Source organism: Lepus europaeus, chromosome 9 (genome assembly GCF_033115175.1).
Source record: "Lepus europaeus isolate LE1 chromosome 9, mLepTim1.pri, whole genome shotgun sequence".
In the NCBI taxonomy this organism is placed as follows: domain Eukaryota; kingdom Metazoa; phylum Chordata; class Mammalia; order Lagomorpha; family Leporidae; genus Lepus; species Lepus europaeus.
Genome location: NC_084835.1, coordinates 95,550,057 through 95,577,510, shown reverse-complemented (window position 1 = coordinate 95,577,510; position 27,454 = coordinate 95,550,057). Strand labels below are relative to the sequence as shown.

The window sequence follows — 27,454 nt, the reverse complement described above, 5'->3', positions numbered from 1 at the left end:
TGTGGGAAAATACATTTTTCTTCCCTATAGACACTAACTAATTGACCTTTTTAAGCTTAATTTCTTCTTGGGAGTTTAGCTTTTTCTCTTTATTTTTTTTCTTTCTTTGGTCAGTGTCTTTTCCAGCAGTAGCAATACACGGACTTCAAAGTCCCTTCTGGGACTAAATGTGGTGCTTCTCCCTCCTCTGTCTCAGGGGACCCTGAGAAGTTCAGGAAGTGATTAGTTTGGGTACTTAAAGAATATCTGAAATGTGGCATAGTTTGACCTTGCCTCCTACTGATGCTGTCAAAGACGAATCAAGCCAGATGCTAGTTCAAGTGACAAAAACAAATTTTAACCAGTCATACAGTATTGCAATAGGGAATGGAGTCCATTGGGAACCAACCTTAGCTTGCATTTGTACAGAGGTGACTGAGCACTTTAAAGGGAGAATGGAGGAGCAGGGACGGGGAAGAGCAAGGGCTCCTTAGAGTGAGGGAAGTGAAAAATGGCAAGTGTAACTGCAATGAGGCCAGCTGTGTCTTCTGGCGAGCAATCATCAAAGTCAAGATTCTATCCTCTCATAGAGACAGAGGCCCTAGTTCCCCGATGCTTTTAAAGGAATGGCTTTCAGGTCTCTGAGAAAGATGCCTGTGAGTTGTAGGAGACACGTTTACACTCAAAGGGACAGAGGAAGAATTCCCAGTAGTAAGTCCTTGTGTCACTCGGCTTCTCATTTCTACAACGATCTACCTAAGACGAGCTAGGTAGGAAGGAAGGAGATTTATTTTGCCCATGGTTTGGGAGGTTCATTCTTGACAATGGCAGAGTTCGTGCAGAGGGGGAGTCACCGGGCGAGCGGGGAGCAGGGGGAGAACTCGGGCTTCTCTAACCAGCCCTCTTGTGGGCATGGCCCGGACGATCCAAGGACCTCCCGCTAGGCCCATCTCCCAAATACCTTACCTGGATTCAATTTCCACCCATTAGTATCATTAATTGATGCCTTTGGAGATTAAATGTGTTCAGGAGTTTGGGAGGCAGATCTTCAAACCATAGCAGCCCTTTGTAGTAAGCACTCTAAGAAGGGGAGATGGAGGCCTCGCTTCAGGTCTTGGCTAAAACAAACATTTTATTTCACCTCCTTGTGTTCGTTCTAATTCTTGAAAATACGGGATGTATTCCGAAGTGAGGTCCTCTCCACACCCACCAGCTACTTCACAAGGGCTTAACTGGTACCGCGTTAGAAGCCAGGTGGCCACGCCCTGCAGACGCGAGCGTGGGCGGTCCTTAGTCAGAGGGGGTGGAGCTTCCCAGAGAACGCGTTTTGGGCCTCGCCGGCTCCCGTAGGAGAGCGCAGGCCAGAGCGCCGCCACGTCCGCTGTGGGTTCGGTAGGGAGTTAGCTGTGGGCAGCTCTGGGCACAATGGCCTTCACTCTGTACTCCCTGCTGCAGGCGGCCCTGCTATGCGTCAATGCCATTGCCGTGCTACACGAGGAGCGCTTCCTCAAAAACAGTGAGTGAGGTCGGGACGGGCTGAGGGGCGGCGGCGGCGCCCAGGGCGCGCGACCGGAGCCGGGCCGCCGCAGGAGACGACCGGGGCCGGGACGAGTGAGTGGCCGGGGGCTGAGCCCGCGTGAGGGGGCGGCTCGTTGCGGGGCGAGCCGCGTCGCTCTGATCTCTCCGAGGTTCGCGCTCCGTTGCGGGGTGCGGGGTCCCGTGGCCGGGGTCGGGGCACGGGCCTGAGCCGGGGATGCCCTGGCTGCTGTCAGTTTAGGTCGGTGGTTCCGCCGCATCTCCTCGCGACGGCTTTTAGCCGGCGAGAAGTTGGGGTCCGAGGCTGGAGTTAGAGCTGGGGTTGAGGAGGGGGCGTGGCTCATCTTGGAGCAGAGGGAGTTACAGACGGGAGGGCGGTGGGCTGCGGGGCAACGTGGTGGCGTTATCCCCATCTTCCGAGCAAAGTGTGCTCATTACGGCTCTTGAGCGCGCGCAGTGTGCTAAGGACTGTGCTAGAATCTAGGAATGCGAAAATGAAGATACAGGAATGGCTGCCGGGACCTCTCAGGGCAGCGATCTGCCCGCCACCCTGGGCCGGCGGCCGCTCCTTGCGGGAGGCAGACGTGAGACAGGCTAGTGAGTGAGTGCATGATGGGACTCTCATTTGTCTTAGGAGCTGCAGTCGCAGTGGCTACCCTGCCCTTCGGGTGGACCGCAGTCTAAGCAAAAGCTGACCAGGTAAAAGGTAGGCGGATACCGCATGATGAGATCCCATCTTGTGAACCTGGAGGAAGTGTGGCTAACCTGGAATTGGATGCGGGTATACATTAGCTAGTTGCAGGCTTGGGAGAGTGAGCAGAGTGCGGAAAACTCGGAGGCAGGCGAAGACAGCTTTAGCAAGGCTTGGGTTATTCGGAAGATCCTTGCAGCGTTAGCATGGAGGCAGCCTGGGAGGGAGAGAAGTTCCAGCGAAGGCCCTTAGAGGCTGGTGGGTGTCTTAGTAACTGATGGTTGTGTGGTGATTGTCAGGCGCAGGGTCTGCATCGAGTGCTCTGTGTGTATCGGCTTGTGTAACCTTCACAGCACACCCGAGAGACAGTTTCTGTTTTCATGCCCACTTTTCAGATGAGGACCCTGAAGCACAAAAATGTAGGTAACTGTTCTAAGCCCACACAGGTAGAAAGTGGTGGGACTGGCACACGCATTTCAGGAAAGTTATTCGTGAGTTCATTGCTTGTAGGTAAGAAAGTGTTCCTTTCTACCATTTATAAGTGAGAATTCAATTTGTCAACAGATTTCCAAAGTACTTTATCTGAGATAAAAAAAAAAAAAACTTGAACTGTGCTTTTGTTGTTTTTCTAATGTAGCAAAATAGAGTATACTTGATGAGCATGAAAAATGTTCTGCAAAATTGAAAAATAAGTCATTTTAAGTTTTCATGATGCTCGTTTAAAGAATCTTACAAATAACAAAACCGAAGTGGTGGAGCTAGGTTTCAGACGAAGGCAGTTTGATTCCAGAGTCCAGCTCTGTGACACTGTGCTAAAAGGAAAAGCAGACGTGATCATGTTATGGGTTGAATTGTGTCCCCTAAAAAGGTAAGTTGAAATCTTAGCCCTTGGTATGTTGAAGGAGACCTCATTTGGAAGGAACACCTTTGCAGTTGTAATCAAATTGTGATAGTGGATTGGGCTGGGCACTAGCTCCAATGAATGGTGTCATTGTTAGAAAGAGATACCGGGAAGCAGACCCTGTGGTAACAGAGGTAGTGATGGAACCCTAAGCCAAAGAACACCAAGAATTTCCAGCAACCACCAGATGTTAGTAGAGAGGCGTAAATAAGATTATTCCTCAGAGCCTCCAGAAGGCACCAGTCCTACTGACAGCTTGAAGTTTTGGATTTCCGACTTTCAAAACCACGAGAAAGTAGATTTCTGTTGTATTTGTGGTGCTTTTTATGGCAGCCCCAGGAAACTAATGCAAATCAGAATATTTTAAAGGTAAAAAAGGCAAGAACCGGGGCTGGTGCTGTGGTGTAGTGGGCTAAGCCTCTCCGCCTGTGGTGCTGGAATCCCATTTGGGTGCTGGTTAAAGTCCCAACTGCTCTCTGCTATGGCCTAAGAAAGCAGTAGAAGATGGTCCAAGTCCCTGGGCCCCTGCACCCGCATGGGAGACCTGGAAGAAGCTTCTTTCTCCTGGCTTCAAAGCAGCTCAGCTCCAGCCGTTGTGGCCATCTAGGGGGTGAACCAACGGGTGGAAGACCTCTCTGTCTCTTCTTCTCTCTCTGTTGGACATTGGGAATGAGAAGAAGACAAAAATTGAAGATCTCTTTTCAGTTCTGTGGCTTAAGCTACTAAGTCCGTTGGCTGCTTTGGAGAGTATTGAAGGAAAATTGGGGTGGTGGTAGTGGATAATGAGGAGATCGTGAAATAAGTTTGGAATATGTTGAGGCTGAGATTTCTGTGAGACATGCAAATGAACATGTAGTCTAATCAGTTGAATCCAAGTCCATAGCCCACAAACCAGGGTGGAAACTGAACTTTGAGTTTGTCAAACTCTGATAATAAATGAAGCCATTTGAGGAGATCAAATTGCTCAAAGAATGTGCCATGGAATATCCTAGAATCTACTTCATTATTTAATGTTTAGGTCAAGGTTGAAGAGCTGACAAAATTGATAGAATGAGCAAAACAGAAAGCTAAGAAAACTTAGGAGGTTTTGTTACCGGAGAAGCTAGGGTTCTTGTCTTCATGCAAGAAAGAATTCAGGCGTGAGACAGAGAGTAGTGGAAAGCAAAATAGCAAGGTTTATTAGGGTAGGGACATCCGTAAGAACGGATGGGCACCTCTCCAGACAGAACCTGAGAGAGAGCGAGCCCAGTTGCTCAGACTGGGGGAGAGCAAGGTTACATGGTTGAGTGGAGAGAGTACTCCTGGGCAGGCAGGCGGGCGACTCAGCAGAGAGGCAGAGGGCTGAGTGCGCAGCCCGGTTGAGGCCGGGGGTTTTTAAGGGAGTCTGTTCACCCACCTCCCCATCTCCTCCAGGACAAAGCATGGGGAGTCCTGGCAGAAGGGTTTGTTGGATGAAAATTAGCAAATTCCTCCCCAGATTTTCTGGTGCCCTGGCAGAGTAGGGGGGCCTCCCTTAGTGCCTGTCTGAGAAGGTTTTATTGCCCCATGTTATCAGGTAACCCATTTGGTGCTGAGGAGAGAGAACTCTCCTGGGAGCTTTCCTTGGGGGAAGGGCTGGGACCACCTGGGAGGTTCTCAGGGTCTGGGCAGGACTTTGAAGTGCAGGATGCTGGGCTTCTGGGGCTTCCACAGTGGGTGCTGGTCTTCAGGCCTTTCTCACACACACAGGCTCCATTTCTGACTTCCTACCTAACAGTTTCACTCAGGTCAAAGAGTGAAGAAGGGATAGTGTAACATTGAAAGGTTGCAGAGAAGCCGGGCAAGTTAAGAACTGTGAGAGGTCCTAATATCGGGATAATTAGATTCTCAGTGGTTTTACAAGAGCAGTGGGTAAAACCCAGGTTGGAATAGGTTTGAGAAGACAAAGGAAAGTGATAAAATGGAAACAACAAGGTGATCTTGTATTATTTAATATTCTTTTTTTTTTAATTTTTATTTATTTATTTATTTTTTGACAGGCAGAGTGGACAGTGAGAGAGAGACAGAGAGAAAGGTCTTCCTTTGCCGTTGGTTCACCCTCCAATGGCCGCCGCGGCCAGCGCGCTGATCCGATGGCAGGAGCCAGGTGCTTAACCTGGTCTCCCATGGGGTGCAGGGCCCAAGGACTTGGGCCATCCTCCACTGCACTCCCGGGCCACAGCAGAGAGCTGGCCTGGAAGAGGGGCAACCGGGACAGAATCCGGCACCCCGACCGGGACTAGAACCCGGTGTGCCGGCGCCGCAAGGCGGAGGATTAGCCTAGTGAGCCGCGGCGCCGGCCAATCTTGTATTATTAACTTGGAGGGGGGAAAAGAGAAGGTACGGGGATGTGTTTAGTGGTGATGGATGGGTTTGCTGTTAGATAGGAAAGGCTTGAGATGTCTCAATGACAGTGAAACTAGTCAGGTCTCTTCAGTAAGTCAGGGCCATTAAGTAGAGGGGTCTGGTGCTGTGGTGTAGCGGGTAAAGCTACCACCTGCAGTGCCAGCATCTCTGATCCAGCTCTCTGCTATGCCTGGGAAAGCAGAAGATGGCCCAAGTCCTTGGGGCCTTGCTCCAACGTAGGAAACCCAGAAGAAGCTCCTGGCTCCTGGCTTTGGATCAGCACAGCTCTGCCATTGTGTCCATCTGGAGAGTGAACCAGCAGATGGAAGACCTTTCTCTGTCTCTGCCCCTCTGTAACTCTGTCTTTCAAATAAATAAATAAATAAATATGAAAAAAAAAAGTGAGTAGGGGGTGACCAGTAAAGCAGACATGCAAAATATAAGAATGAATGAGAAAGAGAGAGAGAGAGAAAGAGAAGTGTAAAAGATATTTATATGCAGTATATGGGTCTTGATTGAATCCTGGCTCAAAAATATCGACCATAAAAAACATTTTGGAACATTTGATGAAAATTGAACACGGACTAGGTAACTAGATGACATTAAGGACTCTCTGTAAAATTTTTTTATTGTTATAATGGTATTATAGAGGGAAATATACTTAGTTTTCAAAGATGAATACTGAAATACTTAGTAGTGGAAATCATAGCATCAGTTTTTTAAAAATATCTAAGTAGTGAGAGGCCCACGGTGGCAGAGCAGGTTAAGTTGCCTAGCCGTAATGCCAGCCACCCGTATGGGTGCTGGTTCAAGCCCTGGTTCTTCCACTTCTGATCCAGCTCCCTGCTAATGAGCCTGGGAAAGCAGCAGAAGATGGCCCAAGTCCTTGGGCCCCTGCTTCCTGCATGGGAGACCCAGAAGAAACTCCTGGCTCCTGGCTCCTGGCTTTGGCCTGGCCCAGCCCTGGCTGTTGTGGCCATCTGGGTAGTGCAATAGCAGATGGAAAATTCTCTGTCTCTTCTCTCCCTCTGTAACTCTGCCTTTCAAATAAATAAATCTTAAAAAAAAAAAAAACTAAGTGGAAGAAAGATGAACTATATGTGTATAACAAAAAGTTAATAAATTCAATGATAGCTGTGTTTTAAAGACTTCTTAACGGTAAAAAACAATTGCTAATGGAAAGAATCTAGAAGTGAGAGAAATAAAAGAGGCGAGTGAGAGGACTGGTTGTTTAAGGTTGTTTAAGGGTTCTGAGGTAGAAAGGGAAGGATGGAGTCTGAGGCACAGATGGAAGAGGTGGCCTTAACTAAAAAATGGGTTGCTTTCTTCATTGGAAAAGAGAGGCTAGCTGGCAGAGTGGAAGGCTCCTGAGGTTTGGTGGCAGAAAGCTGTTCTTCAGTGCTTACAACAAATGAGCCGATCACTGTGAACCAGGGGAAAGGATACAGGAGGAACATAGCACAAGGTCTCTATTCTCAAATAGCTTAGCAGTCTAACAGAAGAACAGATGTTTACAGTAATCATACACATCGCTCATTGAGTCTGAGAGAAATGGCTTAAAGGAAGAGAACAAGCCAGGAGGAAGTAACCTGGGGAATAAGGGCAGTGTGATCTCTTTAGGAGTAGTAGCAGAGTGAGTCCTGAATTTTGAGTAGGAATTTAAGGTTTAAGGTGCCTTGAACACTTCCAAGTGGAGCTTTCAGTTAGGCACTTGAATATACAGGTGTGGTGTTAGAAGGACTTACATGTGAAGATTTTCAGTACTGGATGGTAATTCTTTTTTTTTTTTTTTTTTGACAGGCAGAGTGGACAGTGAGAGAGAGACACAGAGACAGGTCTTCCTTTTCCATTGGTTCACTCCCCAATGGCCGCTGCGGCCGGCGCACCGCGCTGATCCGAAGCCAGGAGCCAGGTGCTTCCTCCTGGTCTCCCATGTGGGTGCAGGGCCCAAGCACTTGGGCCATCCTGCACTGCCTTCCCGGGCCACAGCAGAGAGCTGGACTGGAAGAGGGGCAACCGGGACAGAATCTGACGCCCCGACGGGGACTAGAACCCTGTGTGCCGGCGCCGCAGGCAGAGGATTAGCCTATTGAGCCGCGGCACCGGCTCTGGATGGTAATTTTTTTTAAAAGACTTTTTTTTTTCTTGACAGGCAGAGTTAGACAGTGAGGGAGAAAGACAGAAAGGTCTTCCTTTTCCATTGGTTCACCCTCTAATGGCCACCACGGCCAGTGCGCTGCGCGGATCTGAAGCCAGGAGCCAGGTGCTTCCTCCTGGTCTCCATGTGGGTGCAGGGCCCAAGGACCTGGGCCATCCTTCACTGCCTTCCTGGGCCACAGCAGAGAGCTGGACTGGAAGAGGAGCAACCGGGACAGAATCCAGCGCCCCAACCGGGACTAGAACCTGGGGTACCAGTGCCACAGGCGGAGGATTAGCCAAGTGAGCTGCAGCGCTTTCCAAAAGATTTATTTATTTATTTATATGAAAGTCAGAGTTACACAGAGAGAGGAGAGGCAGAGGGAGAAAGAGGTCTTCCATCCACTGGATCACTCCCCAGTTGGCCACAACCGGCAGAGCTGCACTGATCAAAGCCAGGAGCTTCTTCTAGGTCTCCCACATGGGTGCAGGGGCCCATGCCCTTGGGCCATCTTCTGCTGCTTTCCCAGGCCATAGCAGAGAGCTGAATAAGAAGTGGAGCAGCCAGGATTCAAACAAGTACCCATATGGGATGCCGGCACTGCAGGTGGCGGCCTTACCTGCTATGCCACAGCTCTGGCCCCTTGGCTGGTAACTTTTTTATTAAAAAGATTTTGTTTATTTATTTATTTATTTGAGAGATAGAGTTACAGACAGTGATAGAGACAGAGAGAAAGGTCTTCCGTCTGTTGGTTCACTCCCCAGATGGCCACAATGACCGGAGTTGCACTGATCCGAGGCCAGAGCCAGGTGCCTCTTCCTAGTCTCCCCCGTGGTGCAGGGGCCCAAGGACTTGGGCCATCTATGCTTTCCCAGGCCATAGCAGAGAGCTGGGTTGGAAGAGGAGCAGCCAGAACTAGAACCGGCGCCCATATGAGATGCTGTCACTGTAGGCGGAGGATTAACCTACTACACCATGGCACCGGCCCCTGGCTGATAATTTAAAAACCATTGGAATGAAGGCTATCTCATAGAGAAGGGTAGTCCTGAAATTACTCATCCCTGCCGAGGTTCTTGATTGCAAGAAACAGAAATTGATTCTCACTAAATAGAAAGATTTACTCAAAGATTGCTTGTTTGTTTGATTTTTGCAAGTAAATAATGGAATAGACTAAAGAATCTATGGATGCTTAATTTATGCTAACAGTGACACAGCAGAGAAGGCTAGAAAGGCTAGCCCTTTCAGTAAATAAATCAGAGTTGCCTGGGTATCACACTAAACACAAAAGCTGGTCCAAGAGCATTGCAGATCTAAATAGGAAAGGCAAAATAAAGCTTTTAGAAAAAAACAAACCTTTCCTTAAAGGGCTACCTTAGAAATATTTTAGGTTTTGGGGGCCAAGAGACAAAACCAAGGCTGTTAGGTAGTTACTTACATAACCATTTAAATATGTGGCTAAAGCATTCTTAATGGAGAGCACTTACCTAATGGGAGCACAAGGATCTCCATGGATCCCCTTCCAGTGGACAACTGTAACTTGTGATTGTTATTTAAAATGCGGCATTTAAAGCTTCTGAGAACTCAAGTATATACAAATGGAGGAACATTTTAAAAACTTATTTGTTTATTTGAAAGTCGGAGAGACAGAGACACACACACACACACATACACAAAGGTCTTTTATCTGTAGATTCACTCCCCAGATGCCCACAACATCCAGTGCTGGGCCAGGCCGAAAATCCAGGAGCCCCAAATTCAATCAAGATCTCCCATGGAGGTAGTGAAGTAGGGATCCAAGTACTTGGACCATCGCTTGCTGCCTCCCAGGGTGTGTGTTTACAGGAAGCTGGAATCAGAAGTGGGTGGAGCCGGGACTCCAACCCAGGCACTCCAATACGGATGTGGGCGTCCCCGGCAGCATCTTAACGGCCATGTCAAAGGCCTGCTCCCAGGGAAACTTTTTTTCCCAAGAAAATCCAACTCTCAGAGCAGTGAGAATATCTGTCATTTGAACGACAACCTGCTGTCTGCACACCCCCAGGAATACAAAGTGGAAAAATAACAGAATCAACAAAAACAAAAGCTAGTTCTTGAAAAGATCAGCAAGCCAGCCGGTGCCGAGGCTCACTAGGCTAATCCTCCGCCTGCAGCGCCGGCACACCAGGTTTTAGTCCCGGTTGGGGCACCGGATTCTGTCCCGGTTGCTCCTCTTCCAGGCCAGCTCTCTGCTGTGGCCCAGGAAGGCAGTGGAGGATGGCCCAAGTGCTTGGGCCCTGCACCCGCATGGGAGACCAGGAGGAAGCACCTGGCTCCTGGCTTCGGATCCGCACAGCGCGCCGGCCGTAGCGGCCACTTGGGGGGTGAACCAACAGAAAAAGGAAGACCTTTCTCTGTCTTTCTCCCTCACTGTCTAACTCTGCCTGTCAAAAAAAAAAGATCAGCAAGCCTTTTAGCCAGAATGACTAGAGAAAAAGAAGACTCAAATTACTAAAATCAGGAAAAAATGAGAGGATATGACTGCTGACTTTAGAGAAAAGAAGAGGATTGGGAAGGAGTAATATGAACAACAGTATGCTAACAAAGTATTTAACTTAGAAAGAATGGTCAGGGGCCGACTCTGTGGCACAGTGGGTTAAAGCCCTGGCCTGGAGCGCTGGCATCATATATAGGCACCGGTTCGAGTCCTGGCTGTTCCTCTTCCGATCCAGCTCTCTGCTATGGCCTGGGAAAGCAGTAAAAGATGCCCCAAGTTCTGGGGCCCCTGCACACACGTGGGAGACCTGGAGGAGGCTCCTGGCTCCTGGCTTCGGATTGGTGCAGCTCCGGCCATCTGGGGAGTGAACCAGCGGATGGAAGACCTCTCTATCTGTCTCTACCTTGCTCTGTAACTCTGTCTTTCAAATAAATAAAATAAATCTTAAAAAAAAAAAGAAAGAAAGAAAGATTGTTAAATTCCTTGAAAGGTACAAACTGTTAAAGCTGACTTAGGCAGAAATAGGATATCTGAAATAAGCATGTAACATGTAGAGATAGAAGTAATAAATTTAAACCTTCCAACAAAGAAAAGTCCAGGCTTAAACATTGTGCTCTACCTGAAATTTAAAGAAGACTTAATGCCAATTCTTCACAAACTTCTTCAAAAAAAGAGGAGGGAACACTTCTCACTTGGTGCCACCAGGCCAGTGTTAACCTAATACAAAAACCAGACAGAGACATTACAAGAGAAAAAACTGTAGAACAATATTTCTTAATGAATATAAATGTAAAAATTCTCAACAAAATATTAGTAAACTAACTCCAGCAACATATGAAAATATTATACCTCATGAAGAGGTGTGATTTTTCAAGGAATGTAGAATTGGTTTAACATAGACCATCACAGTAGGCACAGGAAAAATTATTTGACAAAATCCAACACCCTTTCATGATAATACCCAACAATCTAAGAGAAGGATAATCAGATACAGTGCAGATTTTTAAATGTTTGGTCATCAGCTCTTTTTTTTTTTTTTTTTTTTTTTCTTTGAGACTTGTTCATTTTTTTGAAGGCAGAGTTACAGAGAGAGAGAGGTGGAGACAAGAATATTCTACCTGCTTGTTCACTCCCCAGATGGCCACAATGGCCAGGGCTGGGCCAGGAGTCGGGGGTTCTTCTGGATCTTCCACATGGATGCAGGGGCCCAAGCACTTGGACCATCTTCTGTTGCTTTCCCAGGTGCATTAGCAGGGAGCTGGATCAGAAGTGGAGCAGCTGGGACTCAAACTGGCACCTGCTGGTGCTCCAGGCAGTGGCTTAACCTACTACTCCACAGTGCCGGCCCCTAAAGTGCATCTTAATGATAAAAGACTCAATGCTTTCCTTGATCAGGAAATGAGATGAGGATGTCCTCTCCTTCTGGTGCCATTTCTGCTTCTTTAGCATTGAATGGAGAGTTTAGCCAGGGCAGTTAGACAAGAAGAAAGAAAGGAAAGAGATCCAGATTGTGCGATTGAAAAGTAAAACTATCTCTGCAGATGACATAATCTTGTATAAATAGAAAATCGTGGAGTCTGCTAGAAAACTGTTAGAACGAATAAACAAGTTCAATAAGGTGACAGTGTGCAAGAACATTACATACAAATCAGTTTTTCTGTATATAAACAGTGGAAAATGAAATTAAGGAGATAACATCATTTACAGTATCATCAAATACATAGGAGTAAATTTAACAAGTACAAGGTTCATACTATGAAAACTGCAGCTGTTGGAAGAAATTAAAGATTTAAGATCTTTTAATAAATCAAGGCACCCCATGTTCATGAATTAGAAGATTTAATATTGTTGAACTGATAATACCTAATAATACTGACTTACAGATTTAATGCATTGTCTATCAAAATTGCAGTTAATTTTTTAAAAGAACTTAGAAGTTATTTTAGAAGTTATTTAGAGGTTGATTGGAAATACAGGGGGCCCAGAATAGCCAAAACAATCTTTCAAGAAAAGAACATGTTGGAAGACTCATGCGTTCGGATTTGAAAGCTCACTACAAAGTAACAGTAATCAAAACAGTGATACTGCCATCAGAATAGATGTATAGATCAATGAAACAGTATTGAGAGTCCAAAAATTAACCATTGCATCAGTTGATTTTCAACAAGGCTGCCAAAGCAATTCAACAGTGAAAGAATAGCATTTTCAACAAAAGGTGCTGAACATCTATATGAAAAAGAATGAAGTTAAGCTCCTCCCTGACGCTATCCACAAAAATTATCTTAAAACCATAAACTTAATAAGCTGTAAGATCTAAAACCTTACAACTATTAGAAGAAAATAAAGCTACATAACTTTGGGTTATGTAGCTGCATAACTTTGGGTTAGGTTTTAAGCCTTCGTAAGTACAATACAGAAACACAGTGTCGAAGATAATTGAGCTTCATGAAAATTAAAACCTTTTTTGCCTTGAAGAACACTATGAAGAGCTTGAAAAGACAACTGCAGAATGGGAGAAAATACTTGCAACTGATGTGTCTGATGAGGGACTTCTATCCAGAAAATGTAAAGAATTACTGCAACTCAATAAAAGAAATAACCTGACTAAGACATTTGCAAGGGAGCTGGTTAGACATTTTTTTTTTTCCCAAAGAACATATACAAATGACCAGTAAGCACAGGAATAGATGGTCATCATTATTAATCATTAGAGTAGTACACATCAAACCATAATGTCATCCCACTTAACATCACGTAGGGTGACTCCAATAGAAAAGGCGAATGGGGCTGGCGCTGTGGCTTAGTATGCTTGGCCTCCACCTGTGTTGCCAGCATCCCATATGGATGCAGGTTTGTTTCCCAGCTGCTCCTCTTCTGATCCAGCTCTCTGCTTGTGGCCTGGGAAAGCAGCGGAACAAAACCTGAGTGCTTGGGCCCCTCCACCCGTGTGGGAGACCCAGGGGAGGCTCCTGACTCCTGGCTTCGGAATGGCCCAGCTCTGGCTGTTGCAGCCATTTGGGGAGTAAACCAGTGGATGGAAGACCTTTCTCTCTGTCTCCCCCTGTCTGTAATCCTACCTTTCAAATAAATAAAATCCTAAAAAAAAAAAAAAAAAAAAAAAAAAGACAAATGTTAGTGACGTTTTTCATATATACATACATATATATATGTGTATATATATATATATTAAAGGTTTATTTTTGAAAGTCAGAGAGAAGGAGAGGCAGCGAGAGAGAGAGAGAGAGAGGTTTTCCATCTGCTGGTTCACTCCCCAATTGGCTGCAACAGCCAGAACTGTACTGATCCAAAGCCAGGAGCTGGGAGCTTCCTCTGGGTCTTCCCACATGGGTGCAGGGGCCCAAGGACTTGGGCCATCTTCTACTGCTTTCCCAGGCCATAGCAGAGAGCTGCATGAGCTGCATCTGGTCCAAATCCAGGCTCCTCCACTTACAGTCCATCTCCCTGCTAAGGCACCTGAAAAGCCTCAAGTGACCCAAATACATGAGTTTTGCCACCCACAGAGGAGACACAATGGATCTCCAGGCTCTTGACTTTGGCCTGACCTCATCCTGGCTGTTGTGACCATTTTGGGAGTGAACCAGCAGAGGGAAGAACTCTCTTTGTCAAATCACCCTGCTTTTCAAGTATTTTATAAAACATAGTTACTAAAGAAAGCAAAAAAGAAAAAAACCCATAGTTACTATACAACTCAATGATTCTACTTCCTACCTGCACCAGGAGGGATGAAAATAGATGTTCTCACAAAAGCACATGTTTGTAGCAGCTTTATTCAGAATAGCCAGAAATGGAAACAACCCAGATGTCCAACAACGGATGCATGTATAACTGAAACATAGTACTGTGCAATACCATTTGGCAATTAAAAGTAAGTACTGATACATGCTGCAGCTAGATGCGCCTTGAAATCATGGCGCGCAATGAAAGAAGCTAGTCATGAAGGACCACAAATCATATGCTACTGCTTCTATGAAATGTCTACGGCAGGCGATTCTGTAGAGACAGAAGGTTAGTGATTATGTGCTGCTGAGGATCTGATGGGATACGAAGTGGTTGCTAATGCGTATGGGCTTTCTGTGAGATGATAAAAATATTCTAAAGTTGAGTGTGGTGGTAGTTGTACAACTCTGTGAATACACTTAAAACCCCTGGAACTAAGTACTGTAAATGTATGAGCTGAATGGTAGGTGAATTAAATCTGAATAAAGCTGGTTTTCTTTTAATATCACATTCTTATCTCACAGACCATTAAAAAACAAGGTACTGCTTCTGGTTTGGGACTATGAGTTTTCTCCAGGAGTAATCACTTTGTTCAGTTTAGTATTTCAGAAATGGACACTTCCAGTTGCTCAGTAAGCTGGCTCATAGCTTTGTTTCACCCCATTTCCTGAGCTGTCTTCTTAACTTTCTTAATACACTTCGGATTTCCAAGAAGTACTGCGAGTCTTGTAATAGCACTGAATCACCTTAAAGAATAAGTAGAAAGGCATAGTATTTAGTATTGAGCAGAAAATATTTGTACATTCAGTTATTTGAATGACCTCCCCTGCATATTTAGGTACTCCCAGAGTAATTGGCATTTTATATAGTACTGTGGCAGGTGAGGGACAGAGAGAGAGACAGGCACACCCTGGCCAACCTTATCCTTTATATCGTCCATGGCCTAATTAGAGGAGTCCTAAAATTTTATTGTCTTTTTTTTTTTAAAGATTTATTTATTTATTTGAAAGTCAGATTTATACAGAGAGAGAAGGAGAGGCAGAATAGAGGTCTTCCATCCACTGGATCACTCCCCAATTGGCCACAATGGCCGGAGCTGTTCCAATGTGAAGCCAGGAGCCAGGAGCTTCCTCCAGGTCTTCCACGTGGATGTAGGGGCCCAAGGATTTGGGCCATCTTCTACTGCTTTCCCAGCCCACAGCAGAGAGCTGGATCAGAAATGGAGCAGCCAAGACTTGAACTGGCACCCGTATAGGATGCTGGCACTGCAGGCGGTGACTTTACCTGCTACACCACAGCGTTGGCCCCTCTTTCTTTTTAAGATGTATTTATTTTCATTGAAAGTCAGAGCTACAAAGAGAGAGAGGAGCTCTTTCATTGCTGGTTCACTCCCCCGATGGCTGCACCAGCTAGGACTGGGCCAGGCCAAAGCCAGGAGTTTCTGGGTCTCCCATGTGAGTGGCAGGGCCCAAACACTTGGGCCATCCTCTGCTGTGTTTTCCAGGTCATTAGCAGGGAGCTGGATCTGAAGTGGAGCAGCAGAGACAGAAATAGGCGCCCTTATGGGATCCTTGTGTTGCAGGCGTTGGCTTTATTGGCAATGCCACAATACTGGCTTCTTTTGCGCTCTCTCTCTCTCTCTCTCTCTCTCTCTCTCTACTAAACAGGGTTTTGCAATTACTCTTTGATTTTTTTTGTTTGTTTGTTTCCATTTTTATTTATTTGAGCAGCAGAGAGAAAGAGAGATGGGGAGACCTCACCATGGTAGACTTCCTCACTGCGGAGCCTTCGCTGATGCTGTCTCTCTGTTTCAGTGGCCTTGACTTACCCTCTTGCTTGGGCTGACGCAGCTCATCCTTTAGACCTGCCTCTGACATTTCCCTCTCCCCCAGACTTACCCATCTTCAAGGGTCATAGCACCACTGTCAGTTCCTTTCTGCCTCTTCTGGTAGACTGAGGAAGAGTAGGATGTTCTTATCTTTACAGTTCTAGCAATCAAAAAATGTGTCTAACTGAATAACTTTACCATCATCATAGTTCTGAAATTCCTGATTTGAGGTCTATTGTCTAGCTAGATGTTGATTAAACCTGGATGGACTTCCAATTTTGTGATTTTGTTGTTGTTGTTTTTTGGTTCTTTTGAAATCTGGGCAGCAGAACATGCTTGGTGTTTGCAATTAGTAACTTTTTCTATTTAACTTCATTACTGAAACAACCACTGCTGGCTAGTCTGATAATTTTTCTCTGGTAGGTACTGTAGCTGTGGAAGTGACAAGAAAGCTGCAGAATTAAATCTTTCTCTTAAAAAAAAAAAAAAAGAAAGAAAGAAAGAAAGAAAATCCCCTTAAAACTCTGGCATCTTCCTAAGAAAAACAACGGAGACTCCCTCTGCAGCAATTGAAGGGAAAATGATTAGTTATCATAAAAGATAATCCTTGGCACCTGGTCTTTTACGTCTCCTGTTGTATTTATCTAGAATGTCTAGACAAATGATTTACTCCCTTCACCCAAAATTCTGTTCTCTTTTTCATTCTGCTGGCATAAGAAGAGAGATAGGCAACAATTAACTGAGAAATTACCATTTGTTTTAATTATTTCAATGCTGATGCTTAAATTACAGTAATTTCAATATTACACGATTTTTATCCCATTTGGGTGAAGAGCAGTTTAATGTTAAAAATGTATTTTTTCTGGGAGTCAACTCCTTTCATCATGTCAAAATATAGTTTTAAACATATTTTTGGAACTGGTTGGACAGAAAAAAGGTTGCTGAGAATTGTGGCTTCTATTAAAATTGAGTGTATGATCCATGTAGTGCTTAAATTCTTTTTGCCATCAGAAATTGTGGCTGTGTGTGGAAAAGATCAATAATTTTAGTAATGATAAATTTTTAAAAAGCAGGTAAAGAAAATGAAAACACCATCACCACTTAATGGTTGTTCTGAAACACAGTTTTAAATATTCCACACGACTTGTGGCTGAAGCTCCTGATTTTAGATCTGCCCCAGCCTTCGGGATGTCCTGGCTCTCCGCCTAGGCCTCCTTTCTCCAGTGGCTAAGCCTCTGGGCAGCCTTTCTTTTTCATTTTCATTTGTATCAAAATAGTATGTGTGTGTGGTTTTCAAAGTCAGAAGGAAAGACGGAAGCCTCTTATCCCATTTCATCTAACCCTGAGCCCCACTCCTCATACACAGCTATTTTCAACTCTTCCACGTCTGATTTACCTACTCTTTTTTTTTTTTTTTTTTTATTTCTTTGAGAGGTAGCGTTACAGACAGAGGTTTTCCATCCGCTGGTTCACTCCCCAAATGCCCTCAATAACAGGAGCTGGGCCAATCTGAAGCCAGGAGCCAGGAGCTTCCTCCGGATCTCTCACAGGTGCAGGAGCCCAAGCAGTTGGGCCATCTTCTGCTGCTTTCCCAGGCCATAGCAGAGAGCTGGATCAGAAGCGGAGCAGCTGGGACTAGAACCGGCACCCATGAGGGATCCTGGCACTGCAGGCAGAAGCTTAGCCTACTACACCACAGCACCAGGCCCTGATTTAACTACTCTTGAAGGTATAATAGTCCATTTTTTATTTATATTTTTTTGTTACTCTAACACAATACCTGAGGCAGGCTACTTTATAAAGAAAAATTTACTTTTGCTCATGGTTCAGGAAGTACAAGTTTGTGGGGCTGCATCACCTGATGGCCTTTTTGCTGGTAGATTTCCAAGGCAGCTCAGGTGTCACAAGAGAAGGGGGTACACACGTGTGTTTGTGTGATCTCTCTCTTTCTTACAACCAGGATTCAGTTAGGCTGAGGGTTTTACCCTAATGACCTTATCCAATCCTAATCATTTTCCGAAGACTCCACTTCTAAACACCATAGTTAGATTTAAGTTTTCACCTTCTTGATACCTCACAGAAAAGATTACATTCAACACATGAAGCCTTGGGGGAACTCAAACCACAGCAGAAGGGTTTAGCACAATTATCCCCCCAGTAGCACTCTCATACTTGTGACACTTGCATGACCACACATACACATGTGCCCTTCCTGCCCTATCTTTGTTCAGCTGGTTGAGTGTATCCGTTTTCCCTGTTTGCAGTCACTGTGAATGTCACTCACTGCTGAACCATAGAAAAATGATGACTTTTATTCTTCTAGTTGAATTGTGGTCTAGATTGGAACTAATTTTTCTTCAGAGTTTTGAAGGCATCATTCCATTTTCCATCTCCAATATTGCTATTGAGTCACCTCATGCCATTTTCTTTTCTGGTTCTTTGTAGGGAACCTTACTTGTCTGAACCTTCATGGTCTTCTTTTTATCTTGAAGTTTCTGAAATTTTACAATAAGGTACCCAAAAGGAGGATCTTTTTTTATTTGTTGGGCTGTGTTCTGATTGGATTCTTTGGGCAAAAGGCTCATGTCCTTCAGTTATGGAATATTTTCCTTTAATGTTTATTTGATATTTTCTTCTGATTTTTTTTCTTCTCTCTTTTTGAAACTTTGGGTATTTTGGTACATTGATGCTTTGATTTTCTTGCTTTTTTCTTTACTTTTGCTTTGTCTGCTAAGCTTCCTCAACTTATTCTTTTCAACACTTGATTTTAAAAATGTTTTATCCTAATAATGAGCTCCACCTTGGTCGTTGTAGGTTCCTTTTCTTGGTATCCTGTTTTTGTTTCATAGCTACAGTAGCTCTTCCTACAGATTTTTAAAAAATATTTTATTTATTTATTTGAAAAGCAGAGTTACAGAGAGGCAGAGACAGAGAGAGAAAGAGAGAGAATCTTCCATCTGCTGGTTCACTCCCAGGATGGCTGCAATGGCCAGAGCTGCACTGATCCCAAGTCAGGAGCTTGGAGCCTCCTCCGAGTCTCCCTCGTAGGTGGAGGGGCCCAAGGACTTGGGCCATCTTCTACTGCTTTTTAGGCCACAGCAGAGAGCTGGATGGGAAGTGCAGCAGCCAGGGCTTGAACCAGCGCCTATATGGAACGCCGGCCCTGCAGACAGCGGCTTTACCTGCTATGCCACAGCGCCGGCCCCCTTCCTGTGTATTTTTTAAAAAAATGCTTTCTTCTTGCATTGTGTCTTTCTCCAAGTCTTTCTGTTTTTTGAACCTACCATTCCTTGTAAAAAATTGTTCCCTCTGCACCGTCAATTCATAGCGAAGCGTAAGGCACTGAAAGGCTCCTAGGAAGCCCTGTGTGTGTGTTTGGGCTTGTTTACTGGTGGCACTCACTGGAAGGTGAATGACGTTGGCTTTGGCACTGAGGTGAGTACTCCCAGGAAGCTGGCCAATTTCCAGAGTAATTTTCTAACTTCCTCTCTGCAGAATTTAAGTTTATACATCCAGACTGCCAAAGGAGACCGTTACGGAGAGTGGGCAGGCGTCTTACACATTGGTATTCAGACTTTCCCTCTTCCCTGCTCTCCAGTGCAGAGCTTCTGTGTTTCAGTCTCTGCTGAGCATAAAACATGGTAACTTCTGATGGGGAGAAAGAGAACCGTCTTCCCATCAGAGTAGTCCAGGCAAGGGGAGGCTCTTACACCGAGTCGTAGTTAGTCCTGATTGCCATCCCCATGGCTCACACTGGCTTTTTGAGGTTTCTCTCACCTTTCCCAGGATCCTCAGTGATTCACCTCAGTTTTTTAATTTTATGCTCTCTATTGGGTTCACATTTCAACTTTCTCTGCTAAATCAGTTACTCTTCCATTTTGTTGTTTACTGTGCATATTTTGATTGACTTCTTTGCCTGGAGACTTCTTTTATTTCTCCTTTATTGTCATTTTTAGTAGGTTTCCTGAGAAAGCAAAGAGCAAAGTTATATCCATCATGGTTAATCAGAAAAGGCTGCTTTCTTATTGTGCACAGCGTCATATTGAGTTTATGTAAGTGATACCATGAACTAGTTAGAAGATTATTCCACTCGTTGTGCTTTGCCATATAAATTTTCCTTTAGCAGTTTGGATGACACAACTGATGGTGGTCATTTTGTATGTTGTGGCCAGAAACTAATAGGAAATAATTTTAACAGTGCTGTAAGTACTATATCTTTGAACTTCGATTACAAAGAGGACTGTCATACAGTGAGGAATACTGACTGAGCTGCCTGGAAGAGTGAGACAGACGTGTGAAGGAAAGAAGTTGGATGAAGACTTGCGATACAGTAAAAGCAAATGTTGGAGAAGCAACATAAGTGTGTTTGCTTCCGGAGAGAGGGGCAGGGAGAGCAGTAGATCCGTAGGTAGGAGAGCGCTATCGCTGAGGCAAGATGCAGGCATGTGTTGTGCCCTTGACTCCGTGGTGCACATTACTTCACGTCTTAACATTCCTGAAATTGTCCTTAGTGTGAGTAGATGTATATACTTCATATAATTCATATGTTTTAAAAATGAAGACAGAGTTTTTGGAAGTCTTATCTGTGATCCTACAATGTACCTTAGCTTACCTTATCGTAGATGAACTCAGTCTACTATAATTCATTTTAATTCCACAAACATTTGCTAAGCTCTTGCTGTGGGATGGGGAGTAGGCAAGAGTAGAAAGGTGAAGAATGATGAAAAAATTGAAGTCCTTGTCCTCTGGGAACTTATGATATGATAGACACACTTGGAAATAACTGCCCCAGGAGAACAAAGTCACCATAATCTGGATTTTTCGAGGCACAAAGAGATTTGTGCAGGGTTATTATGATGTGTAGGAGGGAATTAGGAGAGGCCTGATGCTGAAGTCAGATCTAGATGAGAAGCTTGGGGCCTGCGCTGTGGCGTAGCGGGTAAAGCCGCTGCCTGCAGTGCCAGCATCCCATATGGGTGCTGGTTTGAGTTCCAGCTGCTCCGCTTCCTATCCAGCCCTCTGCTATGAGCTGGGAAAGCAGTGGAAGATGGCCCAAGTCCTTGGGCCCCTGCACCCACATGGAAGACCCGGAAGAAGCACCTGGCTCCTGGTTTTAGACTGGCCCAGCTCTAGCCACTTAGGGAGTGAGCCAGTCGATGGAAGACCTCTTTTGCTCTCTTTGCCTCTGCCCCTCTGTAACTCCGCCTTTCAAATAAATGAATAAATCTTTTTAAAAAAAGAAGAGTAAGACACAGCTGCCTTTAACATGCCTAGCAGTTAATGACGGAGCTGCTAGGAATGCCAGCGTAGTTGTCTGTCTTTGTTCATGGGGGCCTGGTTCTAGGATTCTTGCAGATACCAAAATCTGTGGATTGCAAGTTCCATACATAAAGTGACATACTATTTTCATATAGCCTCCCATGTACTTTATATCATCTCTGACCTGTAAAGCATAATGCATTGTATGTAAATTGTTGTTATACTGTATTGTTTAGGGAGTAATGACAGGAATGAAAATCTGTACATCTTTTTCCCCTAATAGTCTCCATTTGTGATTGGTTGAATCCATGGATGCTGAACCGATGGATGTAGAGAGCCAGCTGTACTTGTGGTTGGATATAAGGCAGGAATGTAAGGAGTTTGGAGTTTACTGAGAAAATCTCCCCAAAGATAGTAAGGGCCGTGGGAGTAACAGGTGTGATGGTGGGTGTACATAAGCTTACAAAAGAGTGACACTTCTGTGGACTGCAGGGCTCTCAGCAGAACCTGAGCCAGGCCTTGCAGGAGTCATAAAACATCAGCTCTGTTGTGAACTTGACTTTTAACTTAGTTGTATTCCACAGCATATGTCAGTGACACAGAAGCAAGCACCAGTATTTAGCCTTTATGTCAACCAAATAAAAGTTGATTAAGCAAAGTGAAATCTTATTTCCTGATATTTGGTTCTTTCTTGTGTAAAACAAAGACTTGTTCTTTCTCTTCAGTTTAAGGGTTAGCATTTCAGGAGTTAATTCAGCCCGTAGTCATATGAGATAGTGACAAGTGGACCTGAAATGAGGACAAGAGAAGGATAAACTGCAGAAGTGAGGACATGTCAGTCTTTAGAAGAATGTATAAGGCAGCTTAAAACACATAAAGATAAATAATGATTAATGATATGATGGGAAAATAACCTGAAAGGTCAAAGACACATTTACAGGGAATAAGGGAGGTGGTGGGTGAATTCCTCACCTCAACACTGAGAGAGATCCTGGTGAGAGGGCAAAGGGCTGTGTCCTGCTGGCGGCTGGCGCGTGCCCTGCAGCCCTACCAAGCTGTGTGCGAGAGTTTCTCCAAGTCATGCGGACAGCGATTCACACCACGGTTTCATACGTTAGGTTTTATGAATTCTTCATTGAGCTAATTCATTATTCAGCTTGGCAGTATGCTTTGGTTTCCAGCTCTGACCTGAGAAATTCTGTATTTGGTGCTTTAGAAAAGGAGTAAAAGCCAAAAGGGTTATCATAGCAGTCATCTACACTGAATTAAATGTGATGGAATAATTCAGACTGTAGTGGTATTTTTTTTTTTAAACATCAAGGTGTAAATGAAATGAAATTAAGTTGTTCCTGGTATCAAGTAAAAAAAAATTAAAATACTTAATATCATTGAATTTTTCCTACACATATGACTTTATATTTTATGTCGTAACATAGGCTCAGACTAATCTTTTAAAAGATGATTAATGAGGGAGCAGGACAAGTACATAATAAATTTTAATGCAGCTAATCATCTTCATATTATTCAGTTGGCTGGGGAACAGACCAGGGAATTGGCGGATTCGGAGAGGAGCCAGGAATTAAATCTCAGCTAATGAACCTTGTTCGATCTGTAAGAACCGTGATGAGAGGTAAGAAGAAAACCTTGTAGAGCCCTCTTAAGTTTTAATTTTGTGGTTCAATCTAAGTAGCAAAGCTTCTGAGTGTTAATACCATCAACTGCCCTTTTTGTAGTGGGAATTTTTTTCTCTTTAACTTGGCTTTACTGCTTGGATATTGGTTTATTTCTGTTTGCCTCTTATTTCTTGCTAAGCCATTGATGCAAATGGAATGCTCAGTGGCTGATCTGTTTGTTACCTGTCACAGCTGAAAGAATGAGAAGCCTTTTGGAAACTTTGTTGCTTCCAAGGTGCAAAGTCATCTTTCAACAAAAAAATAAATGTCCCATAGCTGTCATTATATTGGAAAATATTTTCAAGCAATTCAAGAAAGAAGAGTCCAAGAACCTTTCATTTAAACATTAAATTCAGGGCCTCTTCTGTTAGCTACTTTAATGACAATTTTGGATATAGTGTTAAATGAATTCATGTTGCACTGTATTTCTAATCTCAAGTGTCACTGGCAGCCCTGTGGGTCTCCCTCTGCCTTAGCCAGTGTGCTTCTGTGTTCCCAGAGTTGCACCAATACTCTCCACAGAAGTTTGACCTGCGTCTAGGTGGGCCAACGTGATCTTATTCCCAGTTACACAAGCCCCTTTCAAAAAAAAAAAGACTGTTTGAAAGAGTTGCAAAGTAGGGGTGGAGATCTTCCATTTACAGGTTCACTCCCCAGATGGCCACAACCTCCAAGGCTGGGCAAGGCCGAAGCCAGGAGCCAGGGGCTTCATCTGGGTCTCCTACGGGGGTAGCAGAGACCCAAGTACTTGAGCCATCTTTTGCTGCTTTTCCCAGATCATTAGCAGGGAGTTGGATCTGAACTAGAGCAGCAGAGATATGAACTGGCATCCATATGGGGTGCCAGCTTCGCATGCGGTGGCTTTACTCACTACGCCACAACGCCAACCCCCCCCCTTTGTTTAAAGATTAATGTATTTGTTGGAAAGGTAGAGTTACAGAGACAGGCAGAGATCTTCCACCTGCTGGTTCACTCCCCAAATGGGCGCAATGGCTGGATCTGGGCTGATCCAAAGCCAGGAGCCAGGAGCTTCATCTGGGTCTCCCACATGGATACAGGGACCCAAGCACTTGGGCCATCTTCCGCTGCTTTCCCAGGTACAGTAGCAGGGAGCTGGACTGGCATTGGAGCAGCTGGGACTCAAACTGGTACCATATGGGATGGCAGTGCTGCAGGCAGTGGCTTTACCTGCTATGCCACAGCACCGGCTCCCCGCCTCCTAGCCCTTTTTAAAACAAGCTTTGGGCTTTATGATCCAGAACATCTTTGAATAGTCCTCTGTTATCACTATTTGTAACACAAGTATATTGTTCGCTATTTTCATCCTTCCTGAATGCTAGGAACTACTGCTTAATGTTTTTTTTCCTTCCTCACCATCACCCTCCACCCCAGAATTTTTCTTTACAGTAACAAACTTTTTCTTTTCTTTGCAGTGCCATTAATAATAGTAAACTCAATTGCAATTGTATTACTTTTGTTATTCGGGTGAACATCAGTGGGAAAAATGGAGACTCAGAAGAAGAGATGCCAGCAGAAGTTAACTACTTCAGTCATTGGAATATTCATAGCTCCGCAGGCCGACCTTGCACTTGACAAAAATGTAAAGCTGACAATAAAACCAGAGTTTTATTTATCTGATTTTTTTTTAATGTTACATTTGTAGTTTCATTATAAAAAGATCAGATCATCAGAGGCAGTAATTCTACAGAATTGGAATACATTTGATTGCTGACTGTTAATAGTTCATGCCATGGCAAAGATTGTTAAAAGGGTACAGAACTATCGCTTCCGTTTTTTTTAAAATATTTTTCTATCTCTCACTTCTCAGGGATGAATTTTTTTCCAAAGTTTTGATTCCTTATGAGTTAGCTATGATGTGAGAGTGATTATCTCCCTAGATAAAATTTAAAGGATTTTCTAAAAACTAATACATATAAAGTGGTAAACAGGTGACTTGGATAACTTTAAACTGTTTGGTTAAGTACTTTATCTGTGTATGTCTGTTGTGAATAGTTCAGATTTATAGGCACTATGAAGAGCAATGCTCTCTGATTGTGTAAAGTCAGTTAGTCACATGATGCTGGTATTGTTCTTTTCTTGCATTTGTTATTTTATTAATTGGTCCCCATGATGAGTCCAGACCAATATCTGAATATTTTCATTGGTAGAAAAATCTTTGTAGAAAAGTCTGTGCCCTTTTTACAATGATGATGTGTTTTTTAATATGCATAAATATCAGCCCATAAGAGCAATCCTACATTATCATAATTGGACTATACTGTATAAGATTGTATTGTGAACCATTTCTATTTATTGTGAACCATTTCTCTCCCCAAAATTATCATGTTTCCATTTCTTAGTAAAGTAGCTCATTAAAGGGTGTCACTGTTGTTTCTTCAGTCTGTGAGAACTAGATAAGTTGTTTACTTTTTTGTGTTTTTAGAGGTTTGTTTACCCCATAAGACAGTTTTATGTGGAAAGGTTAAAACTATGTAAATGGTTTTGTGAAAATCGCCAGTTAATATTTTAAATGACTGGAATGGCATCTTTGTTTATAGAACGTTTGTAAATAAAGTTGAATTTCCACAGCAATCATTTGTTTTTTGTACCTTAGTGTAAACCTGTTGATATTAACTGCATTCCTTTCCACTTTGTGTGTAACACTCTTACATATGCTCTGAATGTAAAACTGCCAAGTACAGATCTAATGAAAGTAAACATTCACATTTTTTTCTCCAGTGAATTAACTGAATTGGTGACATAAGTCAAAAGGAATCATGGGTAACTTTTAAAAAAAAAAAAAACTTGAGAGACAGATAAAAGAGAGATGGAGCTCTGGAGCTCCCAAACACTGGTTGACACCCTGGATGCCTGCCATGTCTAGGACTGGGCCAGCCCAAAGCTGGGAGCCAGGAACTCAGTCCAGCTGTCTCCCACACAGGTGGCAGAAGTTCCATTATTTGAGCTGTCACTGCTGCCTCCCAGGGTCTGCATTAGCAGGAACCCAGTCAGGAGCTGGAGCTCAGTATTGAAGCCAGGTACTCCAGGATAGGGTGCTAGCATTTTAGCTGGTAGGTGCCGGAGACCAGCTCCAGCCAGTCCAGGGGCCCCAAGGTGTGAGAGGTGTTGGTGCTCGAAGAAATGAGAGACACACTCACAGCAAGGCTGATGGCATGGCTCTGGCTCTCAAGCACCAGACTTTATTTTTATATCATAAGTTAAATAATGATTCTTTTTTTCTCACAATAACAAGTCTGATGCCCATTTTTAAAAATTACAATTTCTTTGATTTTCAAGGGCATATTCAGAGCATGGGTTACAATCATAGACAGGTGTGAGATAACGGGCTGCCCACACAAGCCAAGGCCTGGAGTGCTGCTGAACGATGCAGAAATTGGCTACACAAGCTAGAATAGTACCTTCCTAATCTAATCTCTACTAGAAGCCCCAGAGTCAAAGCAGACCCTTTTTAAAATGTATCCCCTCTTTGCAGTTCTTTCTGTAACTCTAATTTCTTTATTATTCTTATTTAAATGTTCACAGTTTTGACGTCCTAACCATTGTAGTATTTGTAGCATATATTGAATTAAAGCTTTAATAACATTTATCTTTATTCTAGTGGGAAGTATATACCAGGGAGCCTGTTGCCTTTTAATTCTTTTCCACAACAGCACAACCTTGTATAAAGCATTAACCCCCTTCTCCTACACTAACATTCTGCTTGATTAAAATTTTACAAAGCAATGGACATTTTGGGGATAATGAGACTAAGCATTCTTCCCTAAAATTAGGAAGACAGCAATCATTAGCGGGACCACCAGGAAGCTCTGGCTTTCTTATGCAGAGTGTAGTTCCCAACAAACCTAAAACCACCAAGAGGACCGAAGCTGTCCTTCTCACGCCTTGCTGAGACAGACCTTCTGCTGTGACCTTGTCAGCCAGCTGAAGTTGCCTTGGCCTCATCAGGTAGGCCAAATAATGTATCCCATAAAAAACTTTTAGTCTATAACTTGTTATTTCTAAAACTGTGGAGCAGGTATTGAATACCTGTTGGCTGTGCCTGAGTTGGAGGTGGAAGATATTTGGACTGTGGGCTTGCAGGTGGACCAAGGAGATGCACTGTGAATTCTTAGTTGATTACTTGACTCATTTGAATAACTAACATAGTTGGTACTTGGAAGCAGTGTTCTTTTGGTCTTTCAAGCAGTTAATGAATGATTCTGAGTTTGAGCCACTGAACACATTCAAAGTAGTTTAATTGAGGGCACTCCCATTTCTCCACATGCCATAAGTCTAATATAGAATTTTTAAAACAAAAGAGACTTGGGTCTGATGCTCTTTTTTCATATAAGACATAATATACAGCTTCATGTTATTTAGTGTGGGATATGCCCAAGCCCTCACTCCACTGGGGAGCAGGCACAGGAGGGCAGGATCAGAGTATTCTCTAGCAAAGCACTTGTGAGTAAACTGAAGCCCTGAACATCAGACTTCAATCTCTGGAGGCTACAATTCCAGTTTTAATGTGGGTAAAGCTAAGTCTTAAGCTTGCATGTGAATTCAAGTTTCCCCAGAGCAGTTATGGTTCATTAACTATAGTATCTCATTTTTTAAATTTTTATTTGAAAGGCAGTGAGATAGATCTCCCATCTGCTGGTTCGTTCTCCAAATATCTCCAGTAGCTGAGGCTGGGCCAGGCCAAAGTCAGGAGCCTGGAACTCAATCTAGGTCTCTCACATGGGTGATAAAGACCCAACTACTTGAGCCATCACATGAGCCAGCAACTAGAATTGGGAGTGGGACCCAGCACTCTGATGTGGGATGCAGGCATCCAAGCGGCATCTTAATTGCATCAAATGCCTACCCCAACAGTAT

The 27,454-nt window shown here is 43.9% G+C and overlaps 1 protein-coding gene across 1 annotated transcript; it reads left to right on the top strand.

Moving 5' to 3' along the window:
* The first annotated feature begins 1,319 nt into the window (after window positions 1–1,319).
* Window positions 1,320–25,183, top strand: IER3IP1 (immediate early response 3 interacting protein 1). Its single transcript, XM_062201629.1, has 3 exons — window positions 1,320–1,495; window positions 22,435–22,536; window positions 24,013–25,183. Exons 1-3 carry the CDS (start codon window positions 1,405–1,407, stop codon window positions 24,066–24,068), a joined length of 249 nt encoding a protein of 82 aa, XP_062057613.1. The 5' UTR covers window positions 1,320–1,404; the 3' UTR covers window positions 24,069–25,183.
* Window positions 25,184–27,454: the final 2,271 nt, after the last annotated feature.

Excerpts from the sequence above, each read along its gene's own strand:
- IER3IP1 (XM_062201629.1), top strand. The coding sequence starts at position 1,405 with ATGGCCTTCACTCTGTACTCCCTGCTGCAGGCGGCCCTGCTATGCGTC. Across the intron at positions 1,496-22,434 it reads GGAGCGCTTCCTCAAAAACA|TTGGCTGGGGAACAGACCAG; the intron begins GTGAGTGAGGTC and ends CATATTATTCAG. Across the intron at positions 22,537-24,012 it reads TGTAAGAACCGTGATGAGAG|TGCCATTAATAATAGTAAAC; the intron begins GTAAGAAGAAAA and ends TTTTCTTTGCAG.